Source organism: Zootermopsis nevadensis, unplaced genomic scaffold, assembly GCF_977971745.1.
Source record: "Zootermopsis nevadensis isolate Lab colony 2312 unplaced genomic scaffold, Znev_1.0 Znev_ptg000017l, whole genome shotgun sequence".
NCBI classification, from domain to species: domain Eukaryota; kingdom Metazoa; phylum Arthropoda; class Insecta; order Blattodea; family Termopsidae; genus Zootermopsis; species Zootermopsis nevadensis.
The window spans coordinates 15,500,184-15,516,599 of record NW_028259149.1 but is presented as its reverse complement, the minus strand read 5'-3'; the positions used below and the strand labels follow the sequence as shown (position 1 = coordinate 15,516,599).

General features: G+C 34.6%; 1 protein-coding gene across 4 annotated transcripts in view; it reads right to left on the bottom strand.

Annotated features, from left to right (window-relative positions):
* The window catches only part of Oga (O-GlcNAcase), a 34,994-nt gene extending 20,976 nt beyond the window's left edge, over positions 1-14,018 (bottom strand). For 2 of the 4 annotated variants that reach the window (XM_022069400.2, XM_022069403.2), the window contains exons 1-11: positions 13,700-14,018; positions 12,314-12,365; positions 11,415-11,524; positions 9,368-9,591; positions 8,547-8,709; positions 7,422-7,703; positions 5,652-5,989; positions 4,751-4,828; positions 4,134-4,435; positions 2,844-3,042; positions 2,014-2,188 (exon numbers count right to left, since the gene is read on the bottom strand). In XM_022069400.2, the coding sequence (XP_021925092.1) occupies positions 2,014-2,188; positions 2,844-3,042; positions 4,134-4,435; positions 4,751-4,828; positions 5,652-5,989; positions 7,422-7,703; positions 8,547-8,709; positions 9,368-9,591; positions 11,415-11,524; positions 12,314-12,365; positions 13,700-13,775 (1,999 nt within the window). In that variant the 5' untranslated portion in view covers positions 13,776-14,018. Of the gene's footprint in view, positions 1-2,013; positions 2,189-2,843; positions 3,043-4,133; positions 4,436-4,750; positions 4,829-5,651; positions 5,990-7,421; positions 7,704-8,546; positions 8,710-9,367; positions 9,592-11,414; positions 11,525-12,313; positions 12,366-12,917; positions 13,207-13,232; positions 13,594-13,699 lie in introns of those variants that run through there. The other 2 variants (XM_022069406.2, XM_022069405.2) reach the window with 2 other exon arrangements.
* Positions 14,019-16,416: the final 2,398 nt, after the last annotated feature.

Here is a 16,416-nt window from a genome sequence, read left to right as displayed (position 1 = left end):
TTTAGCATCTTCAGACTTAAGCTGTTCAAACATGGTGCAATATGGTTTATTTGCTATATAATGTAAATTCTACTCTCTCTCTTTGAAAAGATAAGAAAGCTGCACACAATGCGGTGTCTTAGAATGCGCACATAAAAAATGGTGCCAAAATTAATTACTTGCATTTCAAACCAAATAAATTTTGGAACTACAGAATGTAAAATAATGGATTTGAGCCAAGTATTATTCAAACAACAGGCCTACATCAAACTATTCTTTACAAAGTAAATACACTTTTATTAACATCCTCAATGTATAGTTTCAGAACAGTGAAAAGCAAACACATAATTCTGATTTATCAATATTCTGACATCTGCAAACTAAAACAATCAGATACTGAATTGCTAGTATTTACTTTTGGCAAATTCAGCTAACGCTACTGCAGTTTTAGGTACCACATACATACCATCATTCAAACTCACATTACAAGAATTAAATAAAATGTTCAAAACTTAAACATAATTTCATTCAGGAATGCAGTAAAAAGTCAATATGAAGTGGATACCATATGTCATGGGCTACAGTCCAATTCAGAATTTGTTCATGAAAAAATAACATTTTAAACCGACAACTATTAAAAAAATAATCCATATAAATAAAGTTAATAAATTAAAATAAAACCCTCTTAAACAGCCAACATATTTAAGCTGACGAAAATAATATTACCAACAAACTATGCATCGGACTGTGCACATTTGTAATCATCGCAAAGCGCACATGCCAAACTGTTCTACTAATATATTAATAAATTTAGACAAAACTTAATGTGGTTTATAACTGTTTCATTAAACATAACTAAAGATCTATATGAAACAATAGCAATAATACACAAGAAGTTTTGTCCGAATTAAAACTCTCACACACACACACCATACATGAGAAGCATATTTCCAATATACACCAACAAGACTGGAATATGATTCACAATATACGAAACACAATAAATGCTGTGAGTAATGAAAATAATAGTTTATACTGGTAAGTTTTTGGAAACCTGTTCATATGCTTTGAAAAAATTCAACAAAATTTCTCACAGAGACAGAGGATAAATAATCTCAATTTTCATCCTACAAACTCTTGCACTCATGCTTTCTGTGATATTCATCGATAAACTTCTCCTGTCACAGATTAGTACAAAAACTATCCGATATAATTAATCTCCACTTATTAGTGATAATCCAAACTGTGTTTATAACTAATATTAAACTGATACTGATTAATCAATTAATATTCTATTCTTATAATATAATGTAAACACAGTGGTTAAAGATAAGTTTATTAAATAATCACCAAGTTTCTTAGGTAATAGAGCTTAATAAACTAAGACTGGGAGCCACTTACACATGCATATGTACATATTTTAGAAACAATGAAGTAAAATACATAACTGGGAAATGTGATGTTACGAAAAAAAAATTTATATAAGGCATAACTCGTTTAATTTCTCTCTCTTGGTAGGACTGAACACAATTCCATACTATTTCTTGAAAGCCAACAGGAGTAAAATCTATGAAGAGATTTAATAGCTCGAACAGACAACATTTTTGTCACATACCAATTTCTAGTATAACAGGCTATTTTTGAGAATATCTATTAAATCTAATCTCAGTTTTATGGGAGATAATATGGAACCAATACAAACCATAATTAAATTCTCCAGACAACTATTAATCCAGATTTCCAATACCAAATATATGAAACCTGTTCATCAGTTTGAAAGTTTAAAAGTTCACATATACAACCACCCACATACAACCCACTTCCTGCGCTTTGAGCAAAGAAAGTGCACGTAATCACACAATTTTGGAACTCTTAGTTAATCCTCATCTTACATCAAAATCAAGTAAGTATTTATCCATTTTCCTTCAGATCTCGATGGTAAAAACATGTAGCAAATAATTCATGAATAAAAAAACAGCTTGCACAATGAAATCTGGAAATAAATAGGCTTTAAATTGATTAGTATCATCTTACCAAGCCATTTGATATAGGAATTAAGAAGTGATACAACACCACGCACATCCCACACGTAAGGGTAGAGATCATACAAAAGCTCCCTGTTGGCACAGAACGTCAGTCTTCGAAAGAGACGATTCAGAGCAGAACTCATGTCTTCCAAACGAGCTGCTCGTTCCAGCCATTCAATAACCTAATAGTGTAATGAAATTTATAATTAATGCATCAGTTTCTTTGTATTTATAGTTTTCATTATATAAACTGGGCACTATCACACATGCACACTGAAATCTGTGCACAACAACATTATCATCACTGTGCATTCACCTGTAACAGGCAGGACTGTAAACAAACACTACATTCTGCTTACTGTCATATTATTTGTTTGTATTTACAACTTAAGCCACCAAAAAAGATTTTTTGCTTTGTTCACTCAACATGTTTCATCTACAATTTAGACATTGCTTTCTAAAAAGGTGTCATATATGGTGGCAGCATCTTCCCAACTATCATCTCTCACATCAACCACAGAGGAGCCAAATAAAGTGATTCAAATGCACAGAGAAAACAAGCAGATTACAACACTTACAGGAATAATGCGATTAAAGTTTGGCATGAATAGTTACCATTTTTATGTCAAGATCTAACTTCACAAATGTCCCAAATACAACATACAAACAAGTAAAAATAAGTCCATTTTCCAGTGTGTCAAAAGATTAACATTTAAAAGCAGCCTAAAACAGCAATAAGAAGACTGGAAAGAGATCCTCTTTGGTGGACTGGCATTCTTAACCCCAAATTATGCAAGTCATTGTTGTACCATAATACATTAAAATATCCCTCATTACCTCTGGTTTATTAGGTGCTTCCTGAGCTGCTGCTACATTCCTTTTTGTGCAGTTGGCATGCATAACAAGATGTGCATTACCCTTCAACCAATTGAATTCATGTAGCAGCTGCAATCCTTGGCCACCATGTTCAAATGGAAGATAGAACAGATCACATAACAAAGCTAGGTCCTCATGAGTAAGCTGCTCTATTTCCGTCCTGGAACATCAAGAATCACCTTGTAATCCATTTAAAGTTTGTCTGGGAAACAAAGGATTTTGAACACTAGGGTCAAGAACACTTTAAAAAGAGGAAATTCAACATTAAGATAATTCAATCATAATCATAACAATTTAACCTCAAATTAGGAAATACTAAATCCAAAGAAACTTACATTAAGTGGAAGTTCCAACACAACTGAAAGTAAAACATGCCAACTGATATTTGGTTTACTTAATCTTTTAAGAAGAATTTCGTACATCATTCTTGATTACAAATATGTCCTCCTCCGATAGTGCCAAATTTATTTCACAAATGACCACACACTGAGTACAAATATGGCCATAACTAACTAGATGGCTTACCAAACCCGAAGGTTCATCACTGAACTAACCAAAGCCCTCCACCAGACCCTGTCCTGGGCCAACAAAATCCAGTCTCCTCCAACTCCTATCGCCCATAGATCCCGCCTGACATTATCCTCCCTTCTACGTCTAGGTCTCCCCAGCGGTCTCTTCCCCTCAGGCTTCCCAACCAATACCTGGTGCACACCTCTTGTCCCATCCATGCACGCTACATACCCCGCCCATGTCATTCTTTTTTACTTAATCACCCCGATAATACTGGGGGAGGAGTACAGATTTTTAAGCTTATCATTATGCAGTTTCCTCTAAGTCCCATCGTCTTCTCTCCTAGGCCCAAATATCCTCCTCAACACCCTATTCAAATATGGCCATAATCCTCACAATGACAAACAAACAAGTTGTTTTAACTGCATACGTTATTCAATTTCAAAAGACGGGATGATGGTCATCATGAATAGTTAGTAGCTGCAGATTTGAAAGAAAGCTGTAACAGCGTATCTGAATGTTCTAGCAACACCTGAGTGAAGAAGATAGAATAACTCGTGGCACAGCAAATATTCAACATTTGCATTAGAGCAATATGCTTGCCATTGTTAAAGGAAGTGTTGGCTTCTCACCCAAATCTTTCATCCCTAAGAACAGAGCTCCAGGTACCCAACAAATAGGAGGTGAGGTTAGGCTAGGTTAGGCAAGGTTTCCTTACTTCATGAAATACAGCTTCCTAACCTTTCCTGCAGGCTGGTATTGCCAACATTTGTACATTCCACTATCATCGTACTTGAAGTGCAGTTATTGGTGGGATGAACCTGTTCGCCATGCATACTTGTCCCTGTTACAGCTGTGGAAGACACAGTCTCAGCCATGGAGACATCTTCACCCCCCTCTAAAGAGCTCTTGGTTATATGTGTGGGAGATGAATAAGGCGGTGTCTGGTTACAATCCATAGGTTCAGATGAAGAGATATTAGTAGTACTTGTGCCACTGATAATGGGAGGGTTTGAAGCTGCACTAGAATCCTTGCATATGACCTGTAACAGTATACATTTAAGTGTCCATGGGCAAACATTAAATTTATTGGTGGTGAGTACAACTTGTTCATAAAATTATTATTTAGTAATTAACCATGGTAAAGATAATGTGGGTTAACTGAACCTATGGCATAATCCAACTTCAGCAACAAAGCTTGAATATCCATTCCTTAAATAAACTGTCATCTTCTTCACTATAAACCATTTGCTGAATCACTTCTCATAATGCATCCTTATAAAATTACAAAAGAAAAAAACACATCATGTCAGCTACATGTATTCATTCATCCAATAACATGACACAGAGCTACAAACCTTAGTTTCAGAGACTAATGAGTTCATAACTGCACCAGGGCCTGGCTGTATCATACTATCTGTGTTATTGCTGGTTACCTGTTGACAATGAAAAGTAATATTACAACTTTTCACAAACTATTTCTCCTACAGCAAATCCATCTCAGAATATAAATGTGTTTGACTGTATTAACATATGACATTAGTTTTCTGAAATGAGTGTTTTAAAAGGAGTAGTACAGGGATGCCACTCTTAGCCAGTAAGTCTCAAATAATTGTTTCATTACTGATTTTTACCCATTTCATTACATCCATAACAACAAAGAAAGAGAAAACAGTTACTATTAAATCCATGGTTTGAAATGCTGGAAGTGTGGTAAGCAGGAAGTCAGAAAATGTCACTGTTCATACAGAACTCACAAAACAGTTTGAAAACCTATGCTTTTTATACCACCTACTACAAAAAAATTTTGCCCAAAATACATAAAATGAAATTGAAGACATCTGAGGTTCTCAAGACAAGTATGAAGATTATTGGTGGATAATAAGGAACATTTCAGAGGAGTTTATTGTCTCCATCAGTGGTGTTAACCTGATGATGGAGACAGTAAGCTCATCTAAAACATCTGTTAATAACTACCAGACTACATGGTGCTACACCCCAGAAGACAGCCACCTTCAATACAAATGTTCCTTGTGCTGCTCTCAAAACAACAAAATACAAGACGAGAATTAAAAAGTTGAAATAATGTGCAGCAGTAGACATGTCACTGTGTATATCAAGCAGTACTCTGGAGCAATACAGATGGATGACATAGATTCTTATTGCTAAGTAACTTCTGATTAATTCTGGCATCAATGTTCCCTATCTCTGCTATATTAAGCATACCATAAAAAATTAATACACTTAATAGCTACTTACCGAGCTGCAGACTTCTGCCAAGGCTTGCAACTGATTGGAATTAACAACTGGAATACTGCCAGATGAGCAGCTGGTAGTGGTTGTTGTCAGACTCATACAAGTGTTAATAGATGAAATGATAGGAAGAGGAATTGCAGCAGCAACCAACTGCTGAGGTTTGGCAATGGGTCCCCAGGCTGCTTTCGGCCTACCAAACTCCTCTAACCACTCATTTATGGCATTTCGAAGGGCACGCCGAGGATGGTACATGTTGGGGGAGAGGGTAGAAGGTACATCCTCTCCAACCCCTCCATCCTCAGTCTCTGTCTCAAGTTTGATATCAGCACTCACTGAATCATCTGTAGGACAGAAAATTTCTTAATGGGCTCTGTTATTGATGCTTTAAGATCTTCAATAAATGCACCAATAATTAACCTTCTAATCTTCAAATGTCTGTATGATGCCTGATATGTTCTTTGCTTTAATACCCATGATGAAGCCATAATGTATCCTATGTGGTGCTATGCATTGTTCAGCAGGTAAACAATAAGTTCTTGAAATAACTTACGACACGCTTTCAGTCAAACATTTCACTGTTCATAACGATGAATTGTAAATTAATAAAATAGTTACAAGAAAACAATAAATAATTCATTTTTGTGTATAATTTCAAGTATTACGCATTCCCATTATATTAAATTTGTGAGCTGTAAATCCAATTTCATAAAGTCATAATATTTTTTATTCATCTCCTTCCTACGTCTGTCTTACCACAGCTTTCTTCTTCAATTTATTCCCATGTTCTTCTTTACTTTTATATTACATCTATACTAACATGTTACCATCTTTATATCAGTCACCTCCTCTGACATTTTTCTTTACTTTCATGTTAAATACCTCTGCTGGCATTCCCTCTTCAACATTCTTAAAACACTACTATAGTATGACAAATCAAAGTCGATAGAAATTAACCTTTTTCATGTTATACAGTAACATGATTTACTGCAGTGTTATAGTAAAATCCCCAATTCAAGGTTTGCCTGGGAAACAAGCATTCTGTGCCTCAAATCAAGAAAAACCTTAAATAGGGATAATATGAAAATAAACCACCACAGTGGTCTAGTGGTTAGAACACTGGGCTCGTAATACTGCGGTCCCGGGTTCGATTCCCGGCAGTGCTCAGATATATAACTTGTGTTGGGCAAGGCCGTGGTTTAGGCATCACGGAGTTTTCCTCCGGGGTTCCCCCGGGGCATCCCAACAATTACTCCACCTTCATCATTATTTTGCAAAAAAGGGGGTCACAGCAGGAGCGTTAAATGTCGCGATCCCAATCAAACCCATGTATTGATGGGTCGTGAATCCTGCTAACCACCTATGCACACCGTGCTGAATGGTGTGTACTAGACACAAAAAAAAATGAAAATGAAATAGAAAGTTGCACCTTTGGTTATAAAAACCTTCCAAATGTATGAGATGAAAATATGATTGTATGTTAGAACAAATTAAGTGAAGTAAAAATTTAATAAGAAAAATGTATGCATGCATACATGGAAGGTATATTACTTCTTGAAACAATACAACCTTTTAACTCCATGGTATTATTTATGGCACAAAATAAAGAAGTACAGACATAAGATTCCCTTTAGTGGCATGATGTTCAGATCAAATTTAACAAAAATCCTTAATCTGGTGAACAGGCACACAAACGATGATACCGTCTTGATAAAAGAAAGGAGGCTAACAGTCTAAGAAACATTCATATAACAAAAGAGTACTCAAGATACTTACTAATACTAGGGTCTCTCTTTCCATCCACATTACACCTGCTCCATTGTGCTAGTGTATGAATGGCCACAAAATTAGCTCCATATTCACAGTTGGGATTGGTAAGCACTCCCCTTAACTTAGGAATAAGATCTGGAGAACGTCCTGAATATGGTCCCAGAAATACTCGTTTCTGGTCATAATCATTGGCATGGAGATTATCCCAAATAACAGGAGGGCGGCGTAACACATCTGTTATCTCTTCTATGGACTCAATTGTTAATAGTCGAGAAATTACCTTTGGACCTAAACAAGTTCAAGAACAATGAGTTATAATGGCAATTAATTTAAAGAGGGAATGTAAATAAGCTTACATTTTATTAATTAAACAGTGAAGTGCCCACAGTTACTGTAGGGAAATCTGAAAAATGTTTACATGATGTATTTATTATACAGTCCTATAATCAACCCAGTACACACACAAGAATGACTGATCATTATAGTGCATGTACACTTTTTTGGAAGATGCACATTTAACTTACTGCAGTCTATACATGGAGGCTGACATGCTTGTTCTTCTTCACATCGTAACTTAACTTTTTTGCAACAGGCTGCCTAAAGCTCAGACACACTCTATATTCTGGGTCCCCCATTGCATGCATGTGCTGAAGTTTGAGCACGTACACATTTATTCTTAAATTAAATTTTTGGTTTCAAGATTATGAAAACAAGTCAGAAATGTGTGTGCACCCTTGTCGTGGTGGGGCTTGAGTACCTCAGTGACCCCAAGAGCTATGCTGGCGGTAGCATAGCTACTGGTAGGGCCTCCCTAGCCAGATTGGTCGAGGGGGAGAGGTCAGACTAAGACAGGTACCCTGGTCTTCCAGGTTCGGGGATGGTCGCAAGGCTAACAACCTTGCACCATAAAAAGGAAGAGGTTTCAAAACCTCAATCAAAGCCTCGGACAGATGGACCTAACAGAGGACCGAATGGAAGAGGAGAATTGAGGAGGCCGTGGACCGAATACGGACCGGAGATCCATAAAAGAAGAAGAATGTGTGTGCACAGCAATCAACTGTATGTATTGCACTGTACTGTATTACATCTGATTCTTTGCATGTGCCAACATACAAAGTAAAGTTTACTTACCCGTCCACATTATGTCTATTTCAGGTGCAAGTTTAGACCCTAGTGTGTTGAGGTATTCTGAGTTCTGGACATTAGGAGTGGCTCGAGCTGCACAGTACTGTGTGGGACACAACATAAAATGAGGCTGGCCCAAATGCTGAAAAACTTCATTACTCACAGACACCTGCAATTACAATGATAACAATTTCAGTTTCACAAAACCATTACAGACCTGGCTCAAATGCAAGATAGGCCTATTATTTCAGCGTATACGAAAACCTCAAGTTTCAAATGCAGGACTTCCAGGCAGGTTCAAAGGCCACATGCACAAAATGTAATACCATGCTCCACCTACATAATTAGTCATTGACAATGATTGGTTTACATGCATGTATTTGCACTTACATAACAAATTATTTAAATGTTAAGGAAGGTAAATAGTGTGTCATATGCACATATGTTCAACAGTCAGAAGTTCATACAACTTGGGAAATTTCTGCATAGTTCAAAAAGTTGTTCCACAAGTATGTATAAAAATGTTCAAATCTGTAGAGTGTACTTCTCAGTTAATTAAACAGACTGCAGTTTCAAGCTGATGACAAAACTGAAAGCCTCTCAGTTCATCTAGATGAGAAATATTGGAAGTAGTAAAAGTCTGGTATGCATATTTCTCAGCTCATGTAACATAAGATACCCACTGCTGGCAAAAAGTTTAAAATTCCATACACCTACCACATGTGTGTTGCATATCCTCAGTATGTTAATATGTCACATGTGACAGCATCATTTAAAAGAAAAGACATTTAACAACTTTGGTATAAATGATGCAGCAGCTAAATTACCTGAGCATAAGCAAATGACTGGAAAACTTCTTTGTCAGCCTCACACATTTCTGGCTCAATATCATCGAAAAGAAGGGCATAGGCAGTGCAGCCAAACTGTGATACTTGCTCCAGTTTTCGCTTCAAAGCAGTCATTTCCTTAGTACTAGAGTACGTTATGTCCAGACCAGGGGACAAAGCATAATAAAATGTAATGCCATTATCCCGGGCTGAAGAAATCAGTCCTGCAATGTAATCAAACAATATCTGTATCAGCAATCTACAATATTACAGAAATAATTTTCAGAAGTGGTTTGACATTCAAGAAAAACCTCTAAAATGGGTAACACCAATCCTCAAGCAACTGACAGTTATGCGGCCATTACACTCAGCTCTGTTTCACATTGTTCACTGAAGTAAACATAACACAGTTTTTCATATATTAGCTATACTTCCAGTACAATTGCCACAACTGGTTTTCATACTGATATCTTTTTCAGAGTTTTGAGTGTACTTTCACTAATTCATAAAAGGAAACAGGCATATGGTGTCACATCAACATGCCTGTACCCCTTAACATAAGAACAATTGGACAGATTTTCACAAAACTTTGAACATCAAGTTACTAAAAACCATACTACCATTCAATTGTTCTCAATACAAATATAGTAAAAACCTCTGAAGTGTGAGCAACACTAGTGCCACTTAATGTAGGATCCTGAAATTTTGTACAGTAATAAATCTTCAAAAAAAAATATGAAACTTTTAAAGTAGCCATTTTCTTCAATGAAAACACACATGACACTCATGCAGAATTTACATTTAACCTGAGTAAGCTGAACCTAGAGGATATTTCATCAAAATTGATTACCATATTATTCTTTCATCTACATCCAGATTCCATGAGTGGAAGAATAAATAATTTAAAAACACTATAAACAACCACTTTAACCCTCCAAGGACCAGCTAACTGGCTGCAAATCCTACCTGAAGCTCCCTGACAGTTTTTAAGAGAGACAACTTTCCACAAAAATTTAATACCTACTAAAACTAATCCATAAATCTGAACCATTTAAAAAATTGAGTTTTGTGGAATATATACTTGCATTTACACTACTTACACAATCTTGTCATTACTCATACTAAGAAATAACCTGTCTTTATTTTGCATCCCATGCCTTTTAAACAGACAACATCTTTCTAGTACCACTACTACTATTAATACTGACTCAATATCGCTATCATCACAGTTATTTGCGCGAAACTATACCATTTGAGCTACTGACTGCATCAATAAATGAACTAAATATAGTTATATAAAATCATGCAAACAAATAAAAACTGTTTACTCTTTGAAAAGGCGCTTAGTGCCAAACACATTTCGATCTCAAGAGGTCATCATCAGTGGCAAACAAATTAATTTATACTAAATCATACAATTCATAAGACGATGGTCTCTTATAAAGCATAAAAGGTCTCACTTTATAAAGCCATACTTCTAGCAATACCATATTGGACGTTAGCTAAGTGGTGCAGAAACAGACACAAAAGTACAGGGGTCACTTATTTTGTACCTCCAAAATGGGAAACACAGTTGTGTTATAAATCTCTGATCACTGAAGATAAAAATATGTGATAACTTGTGTGTTTCTTATCTGTTCATGCATAACTCTAACGTTCAGTGTCAGTGGCTATGCTTTTAATGTCAAATTAAAAGGCCTTAAATTGTAAACAAACCTGTTTAATTCAATTCTCTATTTTAATGTGCTAACTCAACAACCACAGGAGCCAATTACAGAATCAGCACATGTGCCAGTAATAATAAAATCTGTAGGCCATTCTTTATGCTCTATAATCTGAAGCAGATAAACTACCAGTCCTCACAAAAATTGCTGTTCTTTTGTAGTTTAATAAATCAAAAAAATCTTGAGAACCAATGGGCCAATAGACCTATCACAATTTAACTTGAGCTTCTGCAAAAGTACTGTTTCCAAACCCCATTATGACAAACCATGAGAAAGGTATTTTAAAAACTGTTTGCACAACACATAAAATGTTTTTAGAATACCTGTGAGGTGTTCAGCTTCTTCCACAGTGTACAGCTCTCGCCAATAAGCGCGATGCTTATAGTCATCCTTAGGGGCATAAAGGTAAGATTCCATTCCCCATTTCTTCAACCTGGTAAACAAAATAAAAATCATTTTGTTCAAATTGCATCTACAGGATTGGACTCAGCAATATCAAAAGCATCCTTGTAAAGCTGATACTACTCATTTGGTCAAGAAATGTCTTGCTTTCATGGAACCTGATTTTTCTTACTGTACAAAAGTATACTGCTGGACTGTGTAACACAATAGTTGAACCCTATTTCTCTGGGCTCCATTTGAATATTAATCTTCCAATCAATAACCAGGTCTCAAAAGTTTCTCTTTCATTGAGGGTTTTTATTTGATTCTTTATTTAATTGCATTGTGTCAGCCATTACTAATAAGTGTGGTATAAAACTGAAAATCTGCTGTGAAATCTCAAAAGTTAAATTTATTGCCCTTGTGTCAGTTTCATACATGTTGCAAAAATATAATATTCCATCTATATATATGACATAACCTATGAAAGGCAGAATACCTCTTCCCTGGGTAAACAGTCCCTCCACATTATATAATTTTAAAAATTTATTTCAAAAAATGAATGATACATTAATTCACTAATTGCATTCCACTGAAGTAGATGGAATTGTCTCACCAATGTGTCCCAATGTAAGTGGTGGTATTAAAAATGATAAACCTTCATGTTCTGTTACAGGTATATTATATGCTTGTTACTGTAGTCTACAAGACTGGGCAAAACTCCCAGGTGAGATTCAAAACTACAACTTCTCTATCAAGGCGTGCTACAATGAAATAGTTACATAATTCAATCACTAAAAGAAGTTAAATTATGTCACAATTTATAAAACATGTAACTTACTTTTGGAACAAATCTTTTCTCTGTTCTGTAGTCCACGGTCTTCCATAAAAACCTAGAAAAGTTATATTATTAAAATAATCACATATACCCTAATATGATTACATTTTTATAATAAAATAATTTATGCCTCTTTCAATCACATGATACTGTGACAGCAGCAGATGTTTGCAGTTTTATTAGCAAAGTCAAAACAATAATGTTTTCTCATATAAAGACATGGTTCTATATTTCTCAAACAAAATAAAATCAGGTTTATTTTCTTTAATTTATTTCAATCTGTACTGTAGCTAGTAAGCACAAATTGGGCAATACTTGAAACATCTGACAGAGAGACAGTCATTCACTAATGCAGCCATTAACTTAATTGTAATTCTTTTGTGGTTGACAGGTATTTATATGTTTTTCCCCTGTAGTTCTTTTATAAAAGAGACAACACCACATGAAAAGGCTGAGTGAGTAATACATTAAGAGTTCTGATTTGCCGAGTACCCATGATTCATTCCCTGGATATCAGCAACCTTTACAGGTCCCAGTTCTGAAGACTGCCCTGTTTCTATTTTGAAGATATTAAAACTGAAATAACTTTAAGGTGTACAACACTAACTTTCTCTGAAAAAAAACCTGTTTTGAGACTATCACCACTCCACACTCCAGAATGTCTTTTATTGCCAGTTTTTCCGTTACGTTTGGTTATGTTTTATTTCACATATAACACAAACAGAATTATAAACTTTCACTAAAACTTAAACATCTTAGCACATTTCTGATACCACATGAAATGTTTTATTTTACTTTCAAAATATAGTCACGTCTCATAAAACAAAAAATGATCTTGATACGTCCATTCAACCAGTGCTACAATACTTCCTTCTTCAATTAATTAATGTAATCAATGTAATTAATCCGTAGTGATCCATACTAGTCAACTGAATGCAAATCAATATTTTCCTGTCAATCTATGCTTCTAGGCAGTAATGCTGTTTTCTTCTACGTAGGTACCAACATTTTCGAAGAATATACTGTCTCCACTTTCAAGGCCATATGATATCACTACCCAGGACAACATCGACATCTTCACCCTCATGAACTTCAATTCTCATACAATGTTTCCTGCACACCACCATCCCCTTGTTTGGCAATCAGTAACTTACTGGAATAACTGTTTCCTTCAACCACTCTACGACTTACGAAGCACCTTAAATTATTCCTCATGATTAATATACTTCATATTGTCTCAATTTTTGTTCAAAAAGATTTAAATGTTGCAAATATTTCGTGGTCTAGAATGACTTCTTAATTAAAGCGTAAAGTTTAAGATATTTCGACTGGAATGCACACATACTAAATTCTAATATAATAAAATAGGATACTCGACTTCCAAAGTACCTTCCACAACTCCACAAATAAAGTTCCCGTTTTTGGTATGCAAATTGTCAACAGGATGAATCTTTATATCCGCCATCTTTCTCCTTCCAGTTGGCGTTGGCGTCTCTTCCAAGACGCCCCTAACGTAAAATTTGTTTGTAAACTTGAAAGTTTACAGCACAAATTACAGCACAACGCGTTACAAAATTCCCACCAGTTTGATTACTAACAGAATATTTATCTGGACGAAGAAACCAATATATTCGATTAGCGATTTCCAAACCAATACTTCCGACATTGATTACTTTCACTAAAGACATGATCCACAGAATACAAACGGGATTCATCATCTGTGCAAGAATGTACGGAACCCCCGAAGGTTCGTCACCGAACTAATCAAAGTCCTTCAATGGACGCTGTCCTGGGCCAACAACATGCACTCTCCTTCAACTCCTATCTCCCATAGATACCGTCTGAGATTATCCTTCCATCTACGTCTAGGTCTCCCCAGCGGTCTCTTTCCCTCAGGCTTCCCAACCAATACCCGGTGCAAACCTCTTGCCCTATCCATCTCATTCTTCTTGACTTAATCACCCTGACAATACTTGGGGAGGAGTATCAATTTTTTAAGTTCGTCAATATGTAGTTTTCTCCAGACCCCATTGTCTTCTGTCCTAGGCCCAAATATCCTCCTCAACATCTTATTTTTAAACACCTGCAATTTATGCAACTTGATGCTGTCCTACAATCATATAATCTTACTAGTATTGTAACATTCCCCACTAGAGTTGGCATCTCCTCATGCACTGTAATTGATAATTTTTTCATTGATATAAACAGTATTGGAAAATATGAGATATACCCCTCTATAAATGGTCTATCAGATCATGATGCCCAAGTATTAATACTTCATAAGGCACAGGAACAGGGAAAAGGATATCATACTTATATAAAACGGTTAATAAATAACGATACTATAACAGATTTTCAATTAAAACTAAGTCAGGAAACATGGGAATTAGTTTTTGATGAAAATGATATTAATAATAGTTTTAACACATTTTTAAATATTTTCTTAAAAATTTACTATTCCAGCTTCCCTTTGACACAGATAAAATGTAAACAGAAAAATAATTCTTGGATTACACCAGGAATATTAATGTCCTGTAAACATAAACGAGAACTTTGTAATAAATTAAGGAATAATAAGGATCCTACTCTTAAAACTTATTACAGAAATTACTCTAAAATATTGACCACAGTTATAAAAGAGGCAAAAAGAATGGAGTATGATAAATGCATTCTAAATTCTGATAATAAAATTAAAACTACTTGGGGTATTATAAATAAAGAAGCAGGTAGAAATACAAATAGAGTTGAAATAAAAACACTAAAAATTGATGGTAAGAAGTTCAATAACCAACAAACTATTGCTGAAAAATTTAATAATTATTTTGTTAACATTGCAGAGAAAATAAAACTACAAGATATTAATAATCCCGTAATTGCAAATGATATTAATGATGATGAAAATTATATTCATTTCATGAACCAAGCTTTTTCTAATCCATACCCAAATATGAATTCCAAATGTTGTACGAACAAAGAAATAAAAAAAATAATAAAATCCCTCAAATTAAAAAATTCGCATGGATATGATGAGATACCACCTATGATTTTAAAAATAAGCTCGTCATTTATAAGTTCACCTATAAATTATATATGCAATAAAATGTTAAGGAGAGGAGTATTTCCGGATAGATTAAAATATGCATTAATAAAACCATTATATAAGAATGGTGATATATGTGATGTGTCTAATTATAGACCTATATCACTTTTAACATCTTTTTAAAAAATATTTGAAACTATAATGTACTCAAGAATTTTGGATCATCTCAATAAATACAATATTTTAAGTACTGAACAATATGGATTTAGGAAAGGATTAAAAACAGATAATGCAATCTATAAATTGACTACAGAGATTTTAAATGCCATGAATAACAAACAAATAGTGGGAGGCATCTTCTGTGATTTGGAAAAAGCTTTTGATTGTGTTGATCATGAAATTTTGTTATTTAAGCTTAAATTTTATGGTATCAATGGGAAACATCACGCACTTTATGAATCTTACTTAAATAACAGATACATTAGAACAGTATTACATACTAATGACAGTAGCAATACAGCCTCGGATTGGCTTAAAGTTAGATATGGAGTTCCACAAGGGTCTATATTGGGACCTTTGTTGTTTCTTTTATACATAAATGATTTACCCAGTATAATAACTAAATTTGCTACACCTATAATTTTTGCTGATGATACTAGCATCCTATTTTCTCATTCTAATACAAACGACTTTAATAAACACATTCATGCAATATTTGAAAATATAAATAGATGGTTTAGAATGAACAGATTATCACTAAACTTTAATAAGACACATTATATTAATTTTAAAATTAGGAGAAAAATGTCAGATACTGTTACAATAAGTTATAATAATAAATTCATTAATAATATCTTCTGTACTAAATTCTTGGGAATTATGATTGATGGTGCATTAACTTGGAAGAATCATATTGATCTACTTATTAAAAAATTGAGCAAGGCTTGCTATGTAATTAGAAATATGAAACCATATATGTCTATTTCAGTACTAAAGACAATTTATTATGCTTTTTTTCATCCCTTAATGAGCTATGGCATCATTTTCTGGGGAAATTCATCTAGTA